This window comes from Gadus macrocephalus, chromosome 20, assembly GCF_031168955.1.
Source record: "Gadus macrocephalus chromosome 20, ASM3116895v1".
In the NCBI taxonomy this organism is placed as follows: Eukaryota; Metazoa; Chordata; class Actinopteri; order Gadiformes; family Gadidae; genus Gadus; species Gadus macrocephalus.
Window position 1 is genome coordinate 15,789,815 of NC_082401.1, and position 22,035 is coordinate 15,811,849.

Genomic DNA, 22,035 nt, shown 5'->3' on the forward strand with positions numbered 1-22,035 from the left:
GGAGGGAGAGGGGGAGAGGGAGAGGGGGAGAGGGAGAGGGAGAGGGGGAGAGGGAGAGGGGGAGAGGGAGAGATTTAAGGCTAACCCTGACACTCGGTGGCAGTGATAGCTGATTTATGATTCTACTTTCGAAATGCCACTATACATTGAGACGTACATCGATGACGCGATGAAACGAGTTCTTCAACGGATGAATTTTGGAATATTTGTATGATGCCAAACTATGAAACAGTCAAGTTGTAGTCTCAATGAGTAAGATTGAGACCTTCACAGTTATCAGGCAAGAAACAACATAAAACTTAAGTAGGCCACGAGCTAGTTGAAATGAAACAAATTGCGACTTTGAACACAAAAATGTAATACGTGTTGTATGTATATCGGTGCATATAGTTACTTTGGTTTGAGTTATTTCACCATCAAGGTCCAACATTAGTCATACAACTCATTTCACAACTCATCTTACTTTCAGTTACAATTGACATCCACTAGGGGGCAGTACAACTTTAAGCTTAAACGTCCATTGCTGCCCAACAAACCTCATGCAGCCCCGGCACCTGCATGTGCACGACTAAACCTACATCGTTCAACAGCTATTATCTGGTTAACTTCTAGCTGTGTGTGTGTGTGTGTGTTTGTTTTTTAGAGAACTTTATAGTTTCAAAGCTGGAGTGAATGAATCGAAGCACAAGCACATGCATGCCAGACAAGCGTGCGCGCACACACACACACACACACACACACACACACACACACACACACACACACACACACACACACACACACACACACACACACACACACACACACACACACACACACACACACACACACACACATGAAGCCTGTGGGTGGGGCATCGATCTTACCGGTGTGCAACGGGAGAAAGGTTTGGTGCACGGAGGGTGACAGTAGCGCACCGTGGTTGGGCTGTTCTGAGAGAAGCACCCCCCTGGAGGAACACACACACACACACACACACACACACACACACACACACACACACACACACACACACACACACACACACACACACACACACACACACACACACACACACACACACACACACACACACACACACCCATGTATGCACACACACGAACACACAGTCACAGACACAGAAATACAGTTACAGACACACACACACGCACAAACGTACAGTCACAGACACACGTATGCACACACACACACACACAAACACAAATACAGTCAAAGACACACACAATCGTATACAGACAGACACACACATTATCACCACTGCACCGTTGATCAGCGACTGAACGGAGTGTCATGCCAGATGAATGACGAGACGGACCTTATCAGGCCGCCTGATCAACCTGGGGAACATTTTAATTCCACCGTGGCACAATTGTGTGTCAAAATATAGAAGAGTGATGCCTCTGGTTCCTCCCGCTCAGCGTGGCGAGACGGAGGGGGCGAGAGAGAGAGAGAGAGAGAGAGAGAGAGAGAGAGAGAGAGAGAGAGAGAGAGAACAAAGAGAGAGAGAGAGAGAGAGAGAGAGAGAGAGAGAGAGAGAGAGAGAGAGACAGAGAGAGAGCGAGAGAGAACAAAGAGAGAGAGAAAGACAAAGGGAGAGAGCAAGCGAGAGAGAGAGAGACAGGGTGAGACAGGGACAGGGAAAGAGGGAGGGAGAGAGAGCACTGGGGTGAGAGGCTATTAGAGAGGAAGAGAGAGCGAGAGGGAGAAGGAGAGAGGGAGAGGGGGTTGAGAGGGTGACAGAGAGCGAGCGAGAGAGGAGGAGAGAGAGAGGGAGAGCTGGGGGTGAGAGGCTGAGAGAGAGGAAGAGAGAGCGAGACACAGAGGGAAAGGTGTGGAAGGGGGGGGCGGATTACTCCTGCTGCGTGTGCATTCGGTGAGGACAGGTTCTTAGTTCCTCACAGCATTAAGATCTCCTTTTACCCTCCATTTAAAGCGCAGCTCCCCCAAAGAGCACCACCCAGGCTCGCCTTTCCCTGCCCAAAGCCCCCTCTCCCCCCCTCCGTACCACCCATACGTGCGTTTACCATTCCAGCGTTGCCCGCGCCTGCATGTGCTACTTCATTTCCAACCAATACAAATGCGTGATTATATTTATATGGATCCCTTGCCGCCGGAGTCGCAGGCTTATTGATCACTTATGTTTGTGGGGGGAGCAGAAATCAATGAGCGTTCTGCAGAACGGGAAGATCAAATAAGAAGGTGTTAACTTCCAGAGGAACACTGCACCAAAACGTCCCCCTCACTAAATGATGCTCCTGGCACGCATCTTTATGGGTGTCTCCCCAGTCCATGACTGGACACTCTGTATGCGTGCGACGATGTGTGTGTGCGCGTGCGTGTGTGTGTGTGTGTGTGTGACCATGCGTGTACGCGTAAAGGTATGTGTGCATGTATCACAGAGAAAAAAAAAAGAGCAGATAACTTGATTGCAGTGTGTTATTTCCCCTGGCATCAATCGTGCATGCGTGCGCAGGTTTGTGTGTGTGTGTGATGGTGCATGTGCATGTATGCGTGTTTGCGTGCATGTGTGTGTGTCTGCGTGCATGTGTGTGTCTGCCGGCACGTGCGTTTCCGTGTGTGTGTGTTTTGCGTGTGCGCATGTGTGTATGCATCTGTGCGTGCGTGCCTGTGCATGTGCGTGCAGGTGCGTGTGCGTGCGTGCACGCGTGGGTCTACGTGCGTGTGTGTGTGCGGGCCCACCTGTGACGTTGAGGCCGTCGGAGCGCTGGCACCACACCTCCCTGGCGTTGTCCCTCCAGCCGCCCGTCCGCCAGTGGAAGTCATAGCACCGCCCCCCTTGACCGGGGCAGAGCCAGCAGCACAGAAGCTCATTAGCCGTCGGCGCTGGCTCACGTGCGCAGCCATGACTACAGGCTGCCCGTGCACATCAGACAGCCAAGCCCCCTACTCCTTCTCCAACAGTCGCCCAGAGCCAGCCCCTCACTCTCAGCAGCCCTGACCACTCTGGCACACCACTAGGGGTATAAATAGGATTTATTTCTCTGTTGTGTGTTGTGGGATAGATGATGGTTGTTATCAATATGAACAGAATATATACATTGATGTATTCTGTTAAACCTAAATATATTCAGCTAACCCTAAATATGTATCTCAACAGAATATATCTTTGTATATATTTTCTGTAGAGAGTATATTTATGCCAACGGTTGCCATGCAGAAAGCCGCTTGTTTGTTTGGTCTTTTCTTTCCTCTAACCCTAACCACTCGCTTATTTTCTGTCCTGCACCAGAGTCAAATAAATGTGAGGCATAAAAAGAGATGAAAGAGGGCTGCTGGAGAGATGGGCTTTTGTCTTATTAAAGAAGTGCTCCGCCTTCCTGGCGGGTGCTTTTGGGTCAGGCCTGGTTCCTGTGGAGGCTTGGTCAGGGACAATGCAGTCCCTCTCATCCCTTCCGTTAAACATTGAAGAACAAACAGCAGGGAAAGCAACAAGTTCGCTTTTTGATTGCCTCCGGTTTGCGAAGGTGAAGTCACTTGCCACAAATTTGTATGGCACACAATGTTAAACAATCCGCTCGCTGGATCAGAAAGAGAAAATCGCAATCGCCTGAAAGAGCCCATGAACTCGCAACGCGTTTCATCATAGTCTTTCTGAACTTTCGATTCATACTAAAATAAAAAATAAAACCCAACCCAAGCAGGGTCTCAAATTCACAGTTCAAAGTATGCTCCCGGACTTGGTTTGAGCTGTTGAAGACTCAGGACTACAGTTGGACCTGGGTCGTGCTCAGGTTTGAAAGTTGAAGCATGTTTAAAACGTGCAAAAGGTCTGCTAGGACCTCTGTTCAAAGTACTGTGTACCTTTACAGTAGTAAGTACTTTGCATCTGTACAAGTACTGGGTGCCCTAACAGGGAAACATAGGTTTGCTGTGTACCTTTACAAAGTTAAATACTTTGTACCTTTATAGAGTTAAGTGCTGTGTACCTTTACAGAGTACTGTGTACCTTCACAAAGATAAGAACTGCGTGCCTTTACTGTGTGCTGTGCACCTGTGCATGGTTAAGTACTGCATGACTTTACAGGGAAACATGAGTGTACTGCGTTCCTTTAAAGAGTTAAGTACCGCATACAGGGAAACATGAGTGTACTGCGTTCCTTTAAAGAGTTAGGTACTGCGTACCTTTACAGAGTTAAGTACCACATACAGGGAAACATGAGTGTACTGCGTTCCTTTACAGAGTTAGGTACTGCGTACCTTTACAGAGTTAAGTACCACATACAGGGAAACATGAGTGTACTGCGTTCCTTTACAGAGTTAGGTACTGCGTACCTTTACAGAGTCAAGTACCGCATACAGGGAAACATGAGTGTACTGCGTTCCTTTACAGAGATAGATACTGCGTACCTTTACAGAGTTAAGTACTGCGTACAGGGAAACATGCGTTTGCTGTGTACCTTTACAGAGTTAGGTACTATGTGCCTTTACAGAGTTAAGGACTGAGTTCCTTTACAGAGCCAAGTGTACCTGTGCAGGGCTGGGTCTGGAACACCTGTCGGGGGCAGCTGTCCTGGTTCTCCAGAACCTGGATGATGACGGCCCGGGAGCGAGCCTGACGCCCAGTGGTCTCGAAGCTCCGCCCCTCCAGGCAGGTCAGCTGACACGAGCTCCATGACGACCACTCCGTCAGATGACAGTCTCCTTGGGTGGGGGGAGGACAATGTACAAAAGAATGAAGCATTAATGGCCCATGTCCACAAATGTTTGTTTTCTGAGGGTCTTTTTGCAACTGTTTAACAGTTTTCAAATGTTTTGAAAAGTTTTTATCCACATTTTTCAGAAGGCGCCAGTGTCGTCACTGTCACTCCTTTTTCAGGCAACCAATCATATATGAGAGGGGGCGGGACTCGTCACCCTTGTAACCAAGAAAATGGAGGAGAGACTCGTTCTTGCCGTGTCCGTCGATCCGGATCTATCGGATACGTCCGTCAGAAATCTCGACAGAGATAGTCGGTGCTCATGGTGCGAAAATTATGTCAAACAAATAAAAATGAATATAAATAATAAAAAGCAAAGGGACGACACCGGTCTATCATAGAAAATGGCGGTTAGAGTGGTGATATGTTGGAATCAAAACCCGGGTTTAAAATCAAAAATCCTCTCACATCACAAGCGCTTCATCCACGTGCTGCCGAGCGCCCGGACAACGCTGTTCCGCTAGAGAACCACGGGGCCACGGGTTCTAAACCATGCACCACGGCCACTGGTGATTATGAAAGCAGTGCTGTTTCTCCGATGAACAATTGTTTTTGTTTTTGTACTCAACTTTGCCTCTGAACCACGTCGTCGGGAAAAACATTTTTAAGTGCCTTCCGGGCGAGAGAGTGGAAAATTAGAAGCGGATCCAGCCGTTTCCCCAGACGTCTGCGGCAGATAATGTGCCCGACGCAAACAAATAACTCAAGACGGCAGCGGCGCGCGCCGGAAAAAGAAATAATGAATCACGCAGGCTATAAATTACACAAGGCGCTCCGTAACTCAAAGGAGCGTGGACGAACAGCGCCATCCAACATTGAAATTCATCTGTCATTAAAAACAAAAGCAAACAACTGAACCAAGACCAAAGAAACACGACAACAAGACAAACACAACGACCGAGGGACGTGTCGGCTCGCTGGCGGGGAGACTGATCGGCTCTGTGACGGGCGGACGAGGGATCAATCTATTCTGCGGGCGCCATAAATAACACAGAGGCGTCCTCCCGGCTCAAGGTCGAGACCGGCTATCCTCTCTCTGGTTAAGGACGCCGGCGCCTGATAAGTTCATCCGGAGCTGCATAGCCGCCGCAGCTCAGCTGAGCCCTTTGATCGCCCCCCCCCCCCCCCCCCCCCCCCCCACACACACACACACACACACATACAGACTACCCCCCCCCCCCCAACCCGACCCTCCATTAACCACTATCTGTGGACTGAAGCGTCTCATTATGCTTCATCTTGGTGGGGATCCGTTCAGTCATTCAGTCGTGGTATGAGCCACACACACGCAGACACACACACAAAGACACAGACAGAAACACAGACACACATAAAGGCACACCCATAAAGACACAAACACCCACAGAGACACACACAAAATCAGGCACCCACATACCCATCACAAACACACACACACACACACACACACACACACAACAAACACTCGTACACACATGCCACGCTAAACACACAGACACACACAAACTCTCAAGTGCATAAGATATTTATATCAAAAAGAACATACACACAGATAAAAAAAGAGAAAAGGCCTGAACAGAAGCGACTTAGACAGACACACAGGCACTAAGCATACAAAGCTCTAAGCACACGCCAACTCGCAAGATACATCCAAGGGGGGGGCTAAATATACGGCCTTATGTAAACACACATTGTCGTTATTCTTTCTAAGTATTGTCTGTTTTCCCCAACTAACCGGTTGTGTTTGTACACAGCTGTGTGCTATTACACAAAACCAATGCAATCCCAGGTTGGATCGGCGCCATGATACGAAGTCGCATGAGAGAATACATAAAATGAGGGGACTTTGGGGGTCCTTCGGCGCAACACAATGGAGGAATCGAACTGGCAATCGAATGAGCCATCCGCGATCCACTGTTGCCCGCAAGATAGCTCAGCGACTCGCGCTCGCAAACACGTGCTCGGCCTCTTTTAAGAGGCACCAAAGACTCAAATAGATCCTCATGGACTGCGACACGACGAAACACAGATTATTATTGCGAGTTCTCTACATGGCCGAAATTGAAGCAGGGGACCTTCGTTGCGATACAAGCCATGCAAGGGGCCCTGGCCGATGATTGTGTTTGGTAGCGAGGAGCTATGGTTATTCAATGTTATAAATATATTGGAGATTGAAAAATAAATGAAATATTGGCCTCCCAGGTGCAGGGTAAAATGGCTCTTCGATTTCACCTCTGGGGAGTCGGCCTCCGAGTGAATAAAAGCTTCAGCTGCGCGACTAAAAGGACATGGTCTCGCTGAGCGAGCCTAGACAGAACAGAAAGTCTGGGAAACAGCATTGATTAACTGTGTCAAGAACCGCCGGAATGTCAGGAGGAGGTCTTGATTGACATGCAAGTGTGACCAATAGCGGGCCGTATGCCAGCAGCAGAACTTCTAGAAAAACAGCCCCATGGTGGAACAAACGTGAAACAGGATGTATTTTATAACAGTTACTCAGCGGTCTGCAGACGGAAAAAGATTTGCCGGTGGACTGAACAAACGCATGGATGTAAAAGAGAACTTTAACTATAAGAATAAACCTGACTAGACCTTGTCACGCCAAAGCTACGTCTTCATATCTATGGATGACAATTCTGACAGCCGATGAGCATCATGTCTTACGTTCCTTGAAGGTGCTGCGTGATTGAGCTTGCTCTACTTATCAGCAGTCCACGCTAAGTCTTTCCCTGTTTCATTTCACTCTTAGGACTCCTCCTAACACAGTGACTTTAACTCTGTGCTGCTTTTATCTGCACGTCGTCTTATTATTTTAAGAAGAAGTACTGTTTTTAGTATATGTATTTAATGTCTCTTATTCATTCTGTATTTTATTCTCTGGTTTTATTCAATCGTTCTGTACAACCCTTGCTTTGTAAAAGGTACTATACAAATAGAGCTATTCAAGTTCTTAAATGGCAGAGTCTGTGGCGGCCGTGGCATGGGGGGAGGGGCGGGGGGGGGTTAGGTATGGGGAGGCTGGCGATTGGTTACCTGGGCAGGGCACGAAGCAAGGCAGCTCCATCTCCTGCTGGCTGTGCCGCTGCACCCCGTCTCCACACAGACGGTCGGCCACGGGCTGGGTGGAGAGGGTGGAGGAGCCGGTGGCCCACTGCACCACGCACGACAGGCTCCGCCTCCTCATCCCCTCGCCGCAGTCCGCTCCCTGGGGGGGCACAACGCGCGCCACATCAACCCTCACGCACACACAAGGCACTCCGGGAACAAACTCACGCACAGGTACAACAGGTGTGTGAATACGTGTGTGTGTGTGCATGCGCACACACACACACACACATGTATGCAAGGATGTACAACGCATGAATGTGGGCATACACACACACACACACACTCACAGACACACACATACACCACAAACCCACAAACCCACACACCAACACGACACACACACACACACACACACACACACGCACGAGCAAACGCAGACACGCACACACACACACACACACACACACACACACACACACACACACACACACACACACAAACACGTATCCGAATCAAACCCGAAAGATCTTCGACCATCAATATTAAGGGATGCTTAAAAGCTGATGGTGGATCCGGACCACTGACACATGCTACTCCTCTCCTCCAATGTCTTCTGATGGGGATGATGCGGCGGCCATCTTTAGCAGGGGAATAGCCCGCAGGCTAACACCGCGCTTTTATCTGCTCGCCATTAAAGTTGATCAAAGGGAAAAAACGCACGCTCACATGTGACGTTCACAATTAGTAAACCCCGAAGTGATCAGACGCACAGTGGTGCCTGTTTCCTTTGTTAATCTGCTCGTACGAGGGGGCTGGGGGGTGGGGGCTGGGTGGGGCGGGGAGGACCCCGGGAGGGGGGGGGGGGGGGGGGGGGGGGAAAGGGAACTGGAAGACATTCAATTAAGGCGTCTATTCAGCCTGGATCCAGTACAGAGCCGGCGCCACGCGCGCTACATCAAGAGGGAAGCAGCCTTGGTGGCGCCGGTCGCGTCGTCTGCCTTTGCCAGTGTGTGCTTCTATTAACGCTCCGCGTCTCTTTGTTTTCCTTCGCTCATATATTTTCTTGCTTTCTTATATTTTTGTTTTTAAAAAAGGGATGGGTCTCTGTGTCGAGCAGCACGGCTCATTTGGAAGGGCTGAAGACACGCGCTCGCCTTCTGCATGTTAAACCACGACTGTGTTTTGAGACTCTGTTGCCTCACCACTATGTGAATACATGATATAAAACGAAGGAAAGAAAATTAAATGGTAGCAAAGGGATTGAGGAAATGTGTAAGAAGCGACTTGTCCCAAGAGTGAGACTAATATGCATCGAAGGGGCTGTCGGTCATTTTCCAGAGACTTAAAGAGAGAGGACAGAAACTAGCGTGAAATATTGAGACTTTGAAACCAAACAACTTCCCTCCCCTCTCTGCCTCTACCCTCCATACTTCTCTCCACCATCGATCATATTTTATTTCACACACCTGTGATTGACAAATCAGGGATGTGATGCTCTGATTGGTCAGAAATGACCCGGGAGCGGTCTAAAATCGAAATGGGCTCATACAGAGGCGGGCCCGTTCCGCTTAAAACGGATTTGAGTAACAATACAGTCACTCATAGCTGCAAGATGGCTAGGCCATTTCTACCACGGCTGTGGCTGTGGTGTCAAGGGGCCACTGGCCCTCTTTTTTCTTGGCTGATGATAGGCCTCTGATCTTTGTAAGCCCCAAACAAAAATTCACATTGTCTTGGGCCTTCGCCGATCGGGGGGCCTATCATGGGCCAGTATAAAATAAAATAAAATAAAATATTTTTATTTTTTATTTTTTTTTTTATTTTATTTTTACTGCAGCCCATGATAGGCCCCCCGATCGGCGTAGGCCCTGGGGCTTCAGCCCAGGCAAGCCCGTGCATTAAGGCGGCCTTGTCCACAGTGCACTGGGACCAGGGGCCAGACCTACCTCCCCGGTGCACTGGGACCAGGGGCCAGACCTACCTCCCCGGTGCACTGGGACCAGGGGCTGATGGGAGGAGGCAGACCTACCTCCACGGTGCACTGGGACCAGGGGCTGGTGGGAGGAGGCAGACCTACCTCCACGGTGCACTGGGACCAGGGGCTGAGCAGCCAGGAGTAGCACGGCCTGATGGGACAGGACCTAGTCTGGAGGAGCTGGCCCGGACACGGACGCCCCTCCTCCTCAGCCGGATGGAGGACCCTCCTGGAGCGCGTGGTCTGACCTGAGACAGCACAACACAACACACTGTAACACAACGCACTGTAACACAACACACTGTCACATAACACACTGTCACATAACACACTGTCACATAACACACTGTCACACAACACACTGTAACATAACACAACAAACTGTAACATAACAACACCGTCACACAACACACTGTCACATAACACAACACACTGTCACACAACACACTGTAACACAACACACTGTCACACAACACACTGTCACACAACACAACACACTGTCACACAACACACTGTCACACAACACACTGTCACACAACACACTGTCACACAACACACTGTCACACAACACAACACACTAACATAACCCAACACACTGTCACACAACACACTGTCACACAACACAACACACTAACATAACCCAACACACTGTCACACAACACACTGTCACACACATAACACACTGTCACACACATAACACACTGTCACACACACAACACACTGTCAAACACATAACACACTGTCACACACATAACACACTGTCACATATTCAATATATCAATGTCTCAAACAATGTAATGCAACACCACACAATGTAATGTAACACAATTTAACACAAGGTAATTCAATATAAAGCCATGTAATAAATTACAAGACAATATAACACCATGTCATACAATATAAAACCAGGTACCACAGTAAAATACAACGCAACAAAATTATTATAACATTATATAATACAGCACCACGTAATTCAATACAACACAGCACAAAGCAATAATCTACAGCAAATGCTCCGTCTGGCGAATACATCGAAATAACCAAACAAACAACTTATTTAACAGACAAGAAAAATAAATAAGCAGTTGGTTTCCACCTGGGAAAGTGTTTTTTCTCCCTTTCTGTTCTGCTTTGTAAGCATTGCAGTCTGCTGTAGGGTTCGCACATGATTAAGAGGAATAAATGTAAGGGCCAGTGAAGATATCTATATCAGGGCCACCACATTGAGTTCATTCGCAGATACCTTTGTACAAGTGGTCCTTACTTTTGTCCAGCACTAAATGCTGTATCGTGGTGTAAGTAAGCACTCCCCTATTGGTAAGTCAGCGAGTCCGTCAGCCAGATAGTCATTCAGTCAGTGAGTGAGTTTGGGAGTCAGGGTGATTTGATTGGATTTTATTTAGGGTTATAAAACGTAAACCCTCCCAGAGGTCCAGCACTTGAAGCGCTTATTAACAAAGTGGTTCTGGGTGTTCAAACAAGCAAACACACCAGCCAGTCATGCAGTCAGAAGGAGAACAGCGAGTCAGTCTGTCAGTCAGTCAGACACACGGTAAAGACACACACATAAAGGCAGTCAGAGAATCAGCATAGTGAGTGAAAGAATGAGTCAGTGACTGTTTGTATTCACTGGTGCCTGGAGGATAGATGAACAAAAAAAGATGATTCTGCCATTCCAGAAAGATAAAACAAAAGAGGAAAAAAAAGACTGACAATGAAATCATAAGAGGAATGCTCCCATGGCGACCAGACAAAACAACATATCAACGCTGGCTGAAACAAACACACACACACACACACACACACACACACACACACACACACACACACACACACACACACACACACACACACACACACACACACACACACACACACACACACACACACACACGCACACACACACACACACACACACACACACACACACACACACACACGAATCCCTCACCAGAGCTGACAGACAGCTGCTTACTGCAGGGACGAGTGCGACAAGAGAGAGCAAGAGAGAGAGATAAAGAGAGATTGATAGATTAGAGGAGAGAGAGAGAGATATAATATGCAGAGAAAGGGGGGAAGGATGCGTGTGAGAGAAAGCTGGGAGATGAAGCGAAGAAAGAGAAAGAGCGAGAGAGAGACACAGAGAGGGTGAGAGAAGGGCAGAGAGAGAGAGCGAGAGAGAGTAGGAGAGGGAGAGACAGAGCAGCTAGAGAGAGAGAGAGAGAGAGAGAGAGAGAGAGAGAGAGAGAGAGGGAAGAGAGAACGAGAGAGAGAAGAGAGAGAGGGAGATTGACAGGAGGGACACAAAAAAAGCGCGGTGTGTGTCTTACGAGCACAAGGCGAGCGCCGGCCGTGAGTGGCATGTGACACGGCGCAGATGAAGAGGACAATTAGCAGGGATGAACTTGAGCGGCTAAAGTCAAGCGCTCCTAACGAGCTGGAATAACAAGAGCGCCTCCTCGAGAGACCGCCGTCGCTGCGGCCGGAGGCACCGCACCGACGATATACAAACAGGTTGACCCCTTCAGTGCCCCACCCCTCCTGCCCCCCCCCCCCCCCCCCCCCATCCCACCCCACCATGGCCACGCCCCCGCCACTGCCGACGCCTGCACGGCCCTCCTCACTAATTGAGGTCTGCACATTCGCCGCTGTAGCGGAATAAATATTTCAGAGGGGCTCATTGAATAGTTAATGACGTAATAGTTAATGACGCTTCAAATATTGACGGTGGGGCGCAAACACGGTGCCCCTGTTAATTGAAGGGCGTGCGGCGATCAGCATGCTAATGGCGTGGTGCGGACGGCCGTCGCTCGCTCCGCCGACGAGAAACCGCCGCTTGGTTTCGTATAATAAAGCGCGAGATTACCGCCATTAATATTCCAGTGCTTTTGAATGTATTCACGCACAGTTTGGCAGCTGCCCGCGCGGGTCTGACACTGACGGGGTAATGAGGCAGCCGGCTGACGTTGTTGATGTCGAAGGACCCGCTAGCCACAGGTGGGGGGGCTGCCTCTCTGACAGCGTCCTCGCTGGTCGTTGGGGGCTCCATTGGGGGCTCACCTTCGTTGCCGCAGCTGTGCGAACACTCCGTCCAGGGCGACCAATCGGAGAGGAGGCAGCTGACGGGGCAGGAAACCTCGCAGCTCTCGGACAGCTTCCACTCGTTTGGGAGGCCGAGCTGTTTCAAAGTAAAGGCGCAGCATGCGAGAGGATGGCTTAAAGGAATCAGGGCAATCAGGGCCAAAATAACGAAAGCAAGGCTACATTAAAAGGATACTCCTAAAAGCATGCCTGCCCACTCGCATTCTAACACACACACACACACACACACACACACACACACACACACACACACACACACACACACACACACACACACACACACACACACACACACACACACACACACACACATCCCCCAGACACACTATTTTCATGAAAAGGCAAAAAGCATAATTAAAGGGAGACGTTGGAAGGTTACTAAGAGTCTGTAGAGGGTGTCTCCGAAATGGCTGCCAGAGCCTCACGGACGCTACTGGCCGGCGGGGAGGAGGACTCACCTGTTGGCACACGCCGGCCTCGAACAGCTTCCCGTCGCTGCGGAGACAGTCCAGCAGGCGCGTGCGGAAGCCCCGCCCACACACGGCGTGGCCACTCAGCTGGCAGGTGCTCCAGTCTGCAGGACACACACACACAAGGGCACACGCACACACACACACACACACACACGTTCACATGCACACACACACAAACAAACACACACGAGCACAGACACAACGTCTTTCAGTTAATTCTATGGATCTATACCCCCACAAATTATAACTTCTCTCTGAAAGACGTTTGATTTAAATTGACCGTGGGTAAATCTAACCTCCGATTCTCCCAGCGTTATTTATTGGTCAACTTATAACGCAGACGCCATGTGTGAAAGGGCGAGCACCCGCCGGGTGATTCACGGGCCTGTCCGACTGACTTAACGCGGCCATTGCCCCTCGCCCGGTATAGGAGGAAATGTGGCCGGCTCAGTCCATCGATGTTCCAGGGACGTTCCTTTAAGTGCGGCTTGTTTACAGTCCCACTGCGGAATCTCAATGTGGTCCACCGCTGGGCCCCAACCAGGGCCATTTAAGAACCCTGATTCTGTTTTGTTTTCTTTGCCCGGCCTTGCTGCCATGTTCTTTTAGGGAGAGGAGATTCTGGGTTTATTGGCTGTTTGTGTGGAAACCATGGCTGTTAGGTCCGTCTGTCCTGCTGCCTCCAGCTTGTATAGACCTGCTGGCCCAGAGGTAACAGGGCTCACGATGATGGATGTTGACTCGAAAGGGTTTGAGAAGAAAAAAGTGTGAACATTTTATGTAACACCGCCATTGCCGCGACAATCCTGGTGACATCGTGGCAGATCTACAGCCAACCAGTCGTGTCAACTCCCCCGAGTGTGCACACACAAGTTGAGGCAGACTCGGGTGTGTGAATGCGGTTCCCTGACACATTATTAAATACAGCTAGGGGATTTAAAGCGTGGATAAATAATAATGCACCAGGTGGAAGGGTTCTTTGTAGAATATACAGCATGAGGAAAAAAGGCTTGTCTTTCATATCAAAGCAAATTTGGTATTGTGACTGAAATATCGATGAGCAAATCGATATTGAATCGAAAAAGGAAAAGTGAATCAAATCTGGGCTTTGTAAACCGTAATCGAATCGATTCTCAGGGGCAATACCCAGCCTGGCTTTTGTCCTACCACACACACACACACACACACACACACACACACACACACACACACACACACACACACACACACACACACACACACACACACACACACACACACACACACACACACACACACACACACACACACACACTCACACGCGCGCCCAGGTGCATGCGTGCTACCTGTGGCACTGTACTGGTACTGGAAGCAGGTGGTGTTGGTGAGGCAGGGCTCAGACTGGACCAGCTCTGGGCACAGCGAGTCAGCGGAGGCCGGGAGTCTCAGGACTTGTCTGCTTCTGGTCCGGTTCGCCGCGCCCTGGTCACAGGACTACAAACAAACCACAATGGTTGCATCAGCATCGACCCTAGCATGGAGGAAAAGCAGGTTGGAGAGGTTGTTTCTTTGGTTGCATTTTTATTTACACACCTTATGAAAGGAGAACCAAAAACCAAAAGATGTTTCTGAAGTAGCTTATTTTTTGACTAGCTAACCCTAACCCTAACCAGTTATGGTGTCCAGCTATTGACTGTGCAGCTTAAAAACACTAAATTCATAGATACCGCAAATTAAATCAAACAATCAGTGTCTCTATATATTTCCAGCTGACATTAATGATACAAACTCAGATCTCTAAATAAATCTGCTCAGTGCTTTATTGTTTTACGTGTTCATGAATATATATATATTTTCGTTGAACACAGCTTTCTTTGATATAAAACAACTGGGATGTGGTATTTTTATATCATGTTCCAAAGTGAAACTCGGTTATGAGAGTGAGCTGAACACAGGAAGGGATGAAGTGGATTCTGCAGGATTTGGTCAGCGATAGAGAGAGAGTTATTAAGAGGAGGCTCTCTGACAGGTCAGGGTATTATTGGTGGTTGTAATGTCAGGCCTGCAGACTCTGACCAGGTGATGAAACGCCTAAAGCAAGGGAGTTAGGTAGAGATCTGGTAGAGTTAGGTAGAGATCTGTTGGAACACTCCTGTTGTGGGTTGTATTAAACATCACACTTAGTATTCTGAAAAAGCTAACATGAGAGAGAGCGGGAATAGACGCATTTGTGAATCAAAGACAAGCTAAAGATATGATTCACGGGAGCACGTTCCCCACGGTGGGATGCAGTCCAACCATTGTGGGATGGAATTAATTCCCCACAGCAGACACAAACACGATTAAAGCTGCGTTCGCATGGATTCAGACAGACAGTAGACGGCATTGTGGTGGATGAGAGCAGGACAGTTAAATGAGGCTGACAGAAATCACTGGCAACAGTAATTTAACATTAGAAATAATTACAACTTTTACAACTTTTTTGTTTTTCGTGACAGAACTTTAACCGGAGCAGCTCAATCACAAGAGGAAAAAACGATTACTAGAACGATAACATAGAATAATAGTCACAAAATAACACATTTAATAAACTACATTGGTAACACTTTATAATAAGGTGCCACAATAAATAGCAAACTAGTCATTACCTAACCCTTTGTTAATCTTTGTTAATTGTGATATGGTTAGGGTTAGGGCTGTGTGTTAGGGTTAGGGTTAGGGCCGTGTGTTAGGGTTGGGTTAGGGTTATGCGAACAACTAATATTTAATTAATGATGAAAAAACTATTAACTGCCAAATAGATATTTTAGTAACAATTACAAATATTAGCAAAGGGTTAGGTAATGACTAGTGTGCTATTTATTGTGGCACCTTATTATAAAGTGTTACCACTCCATTCCATTCTGTGTAAACAATACGACATCACCATAGCAACACATCGTTTTCCCTCCCTGCCATTCCGTCTCCGTGTTTGTTTTTCCCGTGGCTTTCCAGAAGCTGATCCTGAATTTACAGGAACGCCGGATCAACTGAACCCTGAACTGAGCGTGATGATCCCACCCAGAGGCATGCTGGGAGGCGGGGGGGGGTAGGGGCCTGGTGTTGCTGCCTACCCGGTACCCAGGGACAGGCGAGCGGTGCTCTACAGACCTCAGTGTGTGTGAGCGCCGGCGGCGTTCCCGCAGGACCGCGTAAATATGGAACCTGTTCAGGCGACGTGCGCCACCTCACGCGACCAAATGAGAAGGGGGGTGGGGGGGAATTCTGCGTGGGGGGGGGCCTGTTGTTCTCGGTAAAACGGCGAACCGCTGGGGTAGTGAAGCTCTGTGGGTTCATTCTCTCCTTCTCTCTGTCTCTCTTTCACTCTCTCTATCTCTCTTTCTGTCTCCCTCTCTCTGTTTCTATCATTGTACGCCTCTCTCTCTTTCTCTCTCTGTCTCTATCATTGTACCTCTCTCTCTGTCTCTATCATTGTACCTCTCTCTCTGTCTCTATCATTGTACCTCTCTCTCTGTCTCTATCATTGTACCTCTCTCTCTCTCTCTCCCCCTCTCTCTCTATCATTGTACCTCTCTCTCTCTCTCTCCCCCTCTCTCTCTATCATTGTACCTCTCTCTCTCTCTCTCTCTCTCTCTCACATCTTGACGCTAAAAGCTAAGCTAATTCGTGGTGCTGTCACGTTCTAATGTGACAAGTGGCTGTTCTCCGAATGGACTAATTGGAAATGGACTAGCCCGGAGGCTGCCAACACATCCTTTTGCGCACAAACGAACACACACACACACACACACACACACACACACACACACACACACACACACACACACACACACACACACACACACACACACACACACACAAACATACAGCACCACAACTTTTACGTCAGCAAAATGCAGTCGAGCAAGCTATTCACTCTGTGCTACACATTGAGGAACACACACAGATACGCGCACGCACAAACGCACACAAGTACACACACACACACACACACACACTTGCAGGGCGCAGCGAGTGCCATGTTTTCCTTTCTTATGGTTGTCACTGTGGGAGACCAATCTGTGTCACTCAAAGCAGCAGCAGCGTCAGAGGACGGTATATATAAATATCGAATCCAAAAGAGCCCACCAAAAAAACCTCGCTGTGTACATCTGAGGACGTCCACAAAGACACAGTGGCCTAAAAGGACATCGACCCAGAGCCGGCGGGCCTCCGAGCCAGATCAGACCCCAGCAGAGTGTGTTTGTTGTGCTTCCACGCCGTTTCTCTCTGCCAAAGCGTTAATTACACACCGTAAGAAGGTTCACGACAACGCGGTGTCGGTCTACATGTTCTTATGTCGGTAGCCGTATCCGTGTTTGCTCTGTGGTTCAGTTGGCTCGTCCCTCCCCTCGGTACAACTCTGACTGTGGCCCGCTTCACAGAGAGGAGAGCGCTGGGGAAACTCGAGTGACACACACGTGCAAACACAGACACGCACACATGTACACAAACACACACACAGACACTACAGTCACATCGTCACAGTCACACACACACACACACACACACACACACACACACACACACACACACACACACACACACACACACACACACACACACACACACACACACACACACACGTACAAACACACATGTACACAAACATATGTATGTGTGCCACTAGAAAAAACAGGAGCTCTGTTCTGCTGCTGTGTACAGGATCCAAATGAGGGAATTTTTTGGGGGGGGAAGACATATTATATATTCTTAACCCAACCAGAGGAAACCTAACCATTAGAGAGAGAGGGGGGGGGGATGGGGATGTGCAGAGGAATTTCCCATACAGCAGTGATCCTTGCATGGTGTGCATTGCACGGTCAATGGGTAACACCCCCATAGACCCTTGGTGGGGGACGTGAAGAGCTGTGTGAGTTTCACAGTGAGAGAAAACAAAAGGCTGCAATTGTCTGCGCGTTCAGTCAGTGAAATAGCTTTTGAAAAGTCGTGCACGTTGAACAACTGGAATTAAAAACAAATCAGGCATCTATGCCTAATTCCTATTCGCCGCCTACTCCGCCTCTCATCCCAAACCGGTTTTCTGTTAGTGACACTTGGGACATTTGTTTTCCCTTTTCCTTTCCATTCCTTTCTTCTCCAGAGGTACGATTTGATTCTTCCAAGCTTCTTATCAAAATTGATTTCACGTAACACTTGTCGGTCAATGCGACTCTCATCTTCCGATCACAGCAAGACACATTAACCCTCCGGGCTGGACTGTCCTAGATCGAATCCGGCTGAGAACAAGTCGGTTATCCGACGTATCGTTGTGGTTGTCGTGCGATGCCGCTGGACGGGTTCATCTACGTCCGGGCTGTCTTAAGTAAGGCATACATAGAGCGCTTGGCCTGCTCAGCGCCCTCCTCACGATGCATGCCAGGGCCGGGCCCTATTGCTACATGCCCATTTCCAACGGCAAAGGATTCTCTTGCATCCATCTCCGTTTCAGGGATTTATTTTTGTGGGGGGGAAAGTGAAAATCCAAACAACAGAGTTTGCATTCAAGTGTCGAGTGCGGCCGTCAGAGCCATTGTTCTGATCCTCCGTGTCCGATCAGAGCGGAGGCATTGAAACGACAGGTGTAACGAAGCCTTGGACTCATCTTTTCAAATTGTGCCTTTGAAAATTCGCTTGCTTTTATCAAACCATCGAGGTAAACAACCTTTCATCATCCGCAAAACAGAGGCACTGGACGGCCGCGGAAGCAGTGAGACACGTCGCAGCAGCAGTAAGACAGAACCGTTGGCATTTGCGGAACAACAGCAGGAATCGCAGTAGTGGTTCAGGAAACAAAGTATTGGTACCAGTAAAAGTAGCAGCAGACAGCAGCAACAGTCGACGCAGTAGTAGTGTCGGAAACAAAGTATTGGTTCCAGTAAAAGTAGCAGTAGACAAATGATTCACTGCACATCACCCTGTGGGTGATCGTGGAGTAGTATACTACTACTACTATACTAGTGGAGTAGTAGTATAGTAGTAGTAGTATACTACTACTACTACTATACTAGTGGAGTAGTAGTATAGTAGTAGTAGTAGTAGTAGTAGTAGTAGTACTCCAGTACTAATAGTATAAGTTGCAGTAATATTAGGAGTTATAGTAGCAGTGGTCATAGTCAATAGTAGAAAATGTAGTAGCAGTAGTGGAAGTAGTAGTAGTATAGGTTTTTGTAGTAGCAGTAGTAGTAATAGTAGTAACAGTAGCAGTAGTACTAATAGTAGTAACAGTAGCAGTAGTACTAATAGTAGTAACAGTAGCAGTAGTACTAATAGTAGTAACAGTAGCAGTAGTACTAATAGTAGTAACAGTAGCAGTAGTACTAATAGTAGTAACAGTAGCAGTAGTAGTAACAGTAGCAGTAGTACTAATAGTAGTAACAGTAGCAGTAGTACTAATAGTAGTAACAGTAGCAGTAGTACTAATAGTAGTAACAGTAGCAGTAGTACTAATAGTAGTAACAGTAGCAGTAGTACTAATAGTAGTAACAGTAGCAGTAGTACTAATAGTAGTAACAGTAGCAGTAGTACTAATAGTAGTAACAGTAGCAGTAGTACTAATAGTAGTAACAGTAGCAGTAGTACTAATAGTAGTAACAGTAGCAGTAGTACTAATAGTAGTAACAGTAGCAGTAGTACTAATAGTAGTAACAGTAGCAGCAGTACTAATAGTAGTAACAGTAGCAGTAGTACTGATAGTAGTAACAGTAGCAGTAGTACTAATAGTAGTAACAGTAGCAGCAGTACTAATAGTAGTAACAGTAGCAGTAGTACTAATAGTAGTAACAGTAGCAGTAGTACTAATAGTAGTAACAGTAGCAGTAGTACTAATAGTAGTAACAGTAGCAGTATCACCAGCAGCAGTAGCAGTGAGAGTGAGCGAGGTTCAAGTGCATCATAGCACAGAGAGAGACGGCATGGTGAGCCACCCGGCTCTACTCTCTTCCTCCCCATCAAGCCACGGCGTTCGTCATGCGTGCGCCCCGGGCAACGCACTGGATTTGTGACCTCGCGTTCTACCTCTCGCTCTCACTGACTCTCAAGCTCCGGCAGCAGCGTCTCGTCTCCTCTCTCCCTCCCTCTCTCCCTCTCCCTCTCCCTCTCCCTCTCTCTCTCTCTCTCTCTCTCTCTCTCTCTCCCTCTCTCTCTCTCTCTCCCTCTCTCTCTCTCTCTCCTTCAGACGGCTTTGTTCAACAAACATTTACATTGCCAAATCACACAAGTAAAATAAGATAGAACATAAATGTAAACAAGAAAATAAGACTAAGGAATTAATACATTTGGTAAAATTGTCTGAAAACGCATCTAGAATTAAATCTAAAATAAGATATAACACAATTTCTCTCTCTCTCTGTCTCCCTCTCTCTCTCTTTGTTTCTCTCTCTCTTTGTCTCTCTCTCTCTGTCCCTCTCTCTCTGTCTCTCTCTTTGTCTCCCTCTCTCTCTGTCCCTCTCTCCCTCCCTCTCTCTCTCTTTCTCCCTCTCCTCCCTCTCTCTCCTCAGCCTTCACCTCAGCACACTCTCTCGCCTGGGTGTCTCCGTGTGTCCAATTTTCTCCTCTAATGACCTGTAATCGTTGGCTGAGGATGGGTACCATGTTCAACATGACCCCCCACGCCTCCCACCTCCCCACCTCCCGACGAAGTGCGAGCGACAGATGCCACGCCACGCTGAGCCGAGGAGGAGGGAAGCCACGGCGACGACCGGAGGAGGGCATTAAACCCGGCCCCCGGTTATCTTAGGCCAGGGGGAAAATGGAGCAAGGCTAAATGAGATTTGCAAAAAAGCTTGTGCAGTCAAAGGGAGGCATGCGGCGGTACATTGTGGAATCGCTCAGAGGGCGACGAAAGGGCTTGGAGCCGGGCACCGCTACAACCCCTCAGAGCTGAAGCGTGAGTAGAAAGTGTCTATCAGTCTATCAGGTAGATAGACTGATAGACACCCTCCAACCCTCCAACCCCACCTGCTTTCCTCTGTCACAGGCTCCTCCTTTTTCCTGGCCAAGGGAATATTTGATATTCTTTGAAATTATTTCCTGGCAGTAGGACTCTGAGGGGTTTGAGATTATTATAGTTATTATATGTATAAATCATAGAGATATTTTCAGATTTCTCTTCTCTGAAATTCTGCTCTTGTCTTCTACATTTTAAAAGGCAGCGACTCAGAGATATGTAGATACTGGTTCAGTAGCTGCCTGCCTATTCATAAGGGGGATATTCTTTCCAAGGCAGTGTAGGGCTTGCATTCTTGCAGTGCAGGGAGGGTTTCAGTGTATGATGCAGGGGAAACAAAATGCTGCTTGTAAACCTGAGCAGCACACAAAAGTGTGAGGCTTTACAATACGGACCAGTGACGGCCCTCCACGTTCAGAACATGCACGCCACATTATTATCTATTGTACGTCCTGGCACTTGATGTACGCACTAATTGTATGTTGTACGTCCTGGCACTTAGAAATAGTACTTAGCATCGTGTAGCGTCTTCTCCTAGCTGTCTTTGTTGCGTACGGGGAATGGGTTAACCCTAACGATCGTTGGTGCTTTATGAACATCCTAATTGTACTGTCAGCGATGTATTGTTTCTCCTTCCTCTGACAAATGTACTTATTGTTAGTCGTGTTAAATGCATTAGATCCCTATGGATGCTGGATTGTTCGCTGTAGGGGGGTGGTCGTGGTTACCGGGGGGCAGTGGCTCCAGGCTCCCCAGGGTGTGACCACGCAGTCC

The 22,035-nt window shown here is 48.2% G+C and overlaps 1 protein-coding gene across 1 annotated transcript in view; it reads right to left on the reverse strand.

Annotated features, from left to right (window-relative positions):
• Nucleotides 1-22,035, reverse strand: part of thsd7ba (thrombospondin, type I, domain containing 7Ba) — a 143,733-nt gene that overhangs the window by 4,122 nt on the left and 117,576 nt on the right. The window contains 9 exon segments of the mRNA XM_060039918.1: nt 867-949; nt 2,701-2,796; nt 4,489-4,662; nt 7,731-7,902; nt 9,823-9,968; nt 12,781-12,898; nt 13,281-13,396; nt 14,621-14,768; nt 21,990-22,035. The exon segment at nt 21,990-22,035 is cut by the window's right edge and continues 38 nt beyond it. Of these exon segments, the coding sequence (XP_059895901.1) occupies nt 867-949; nt 2,701-2,796; nt 4,489-4,662; nt 7,731-7,902; nt 9,823-9,968; nt 12,781-12,898; nt 13,281-13,396; nt 14,621-14,768; nt 21,990-22,035 (1,099 nt within the window).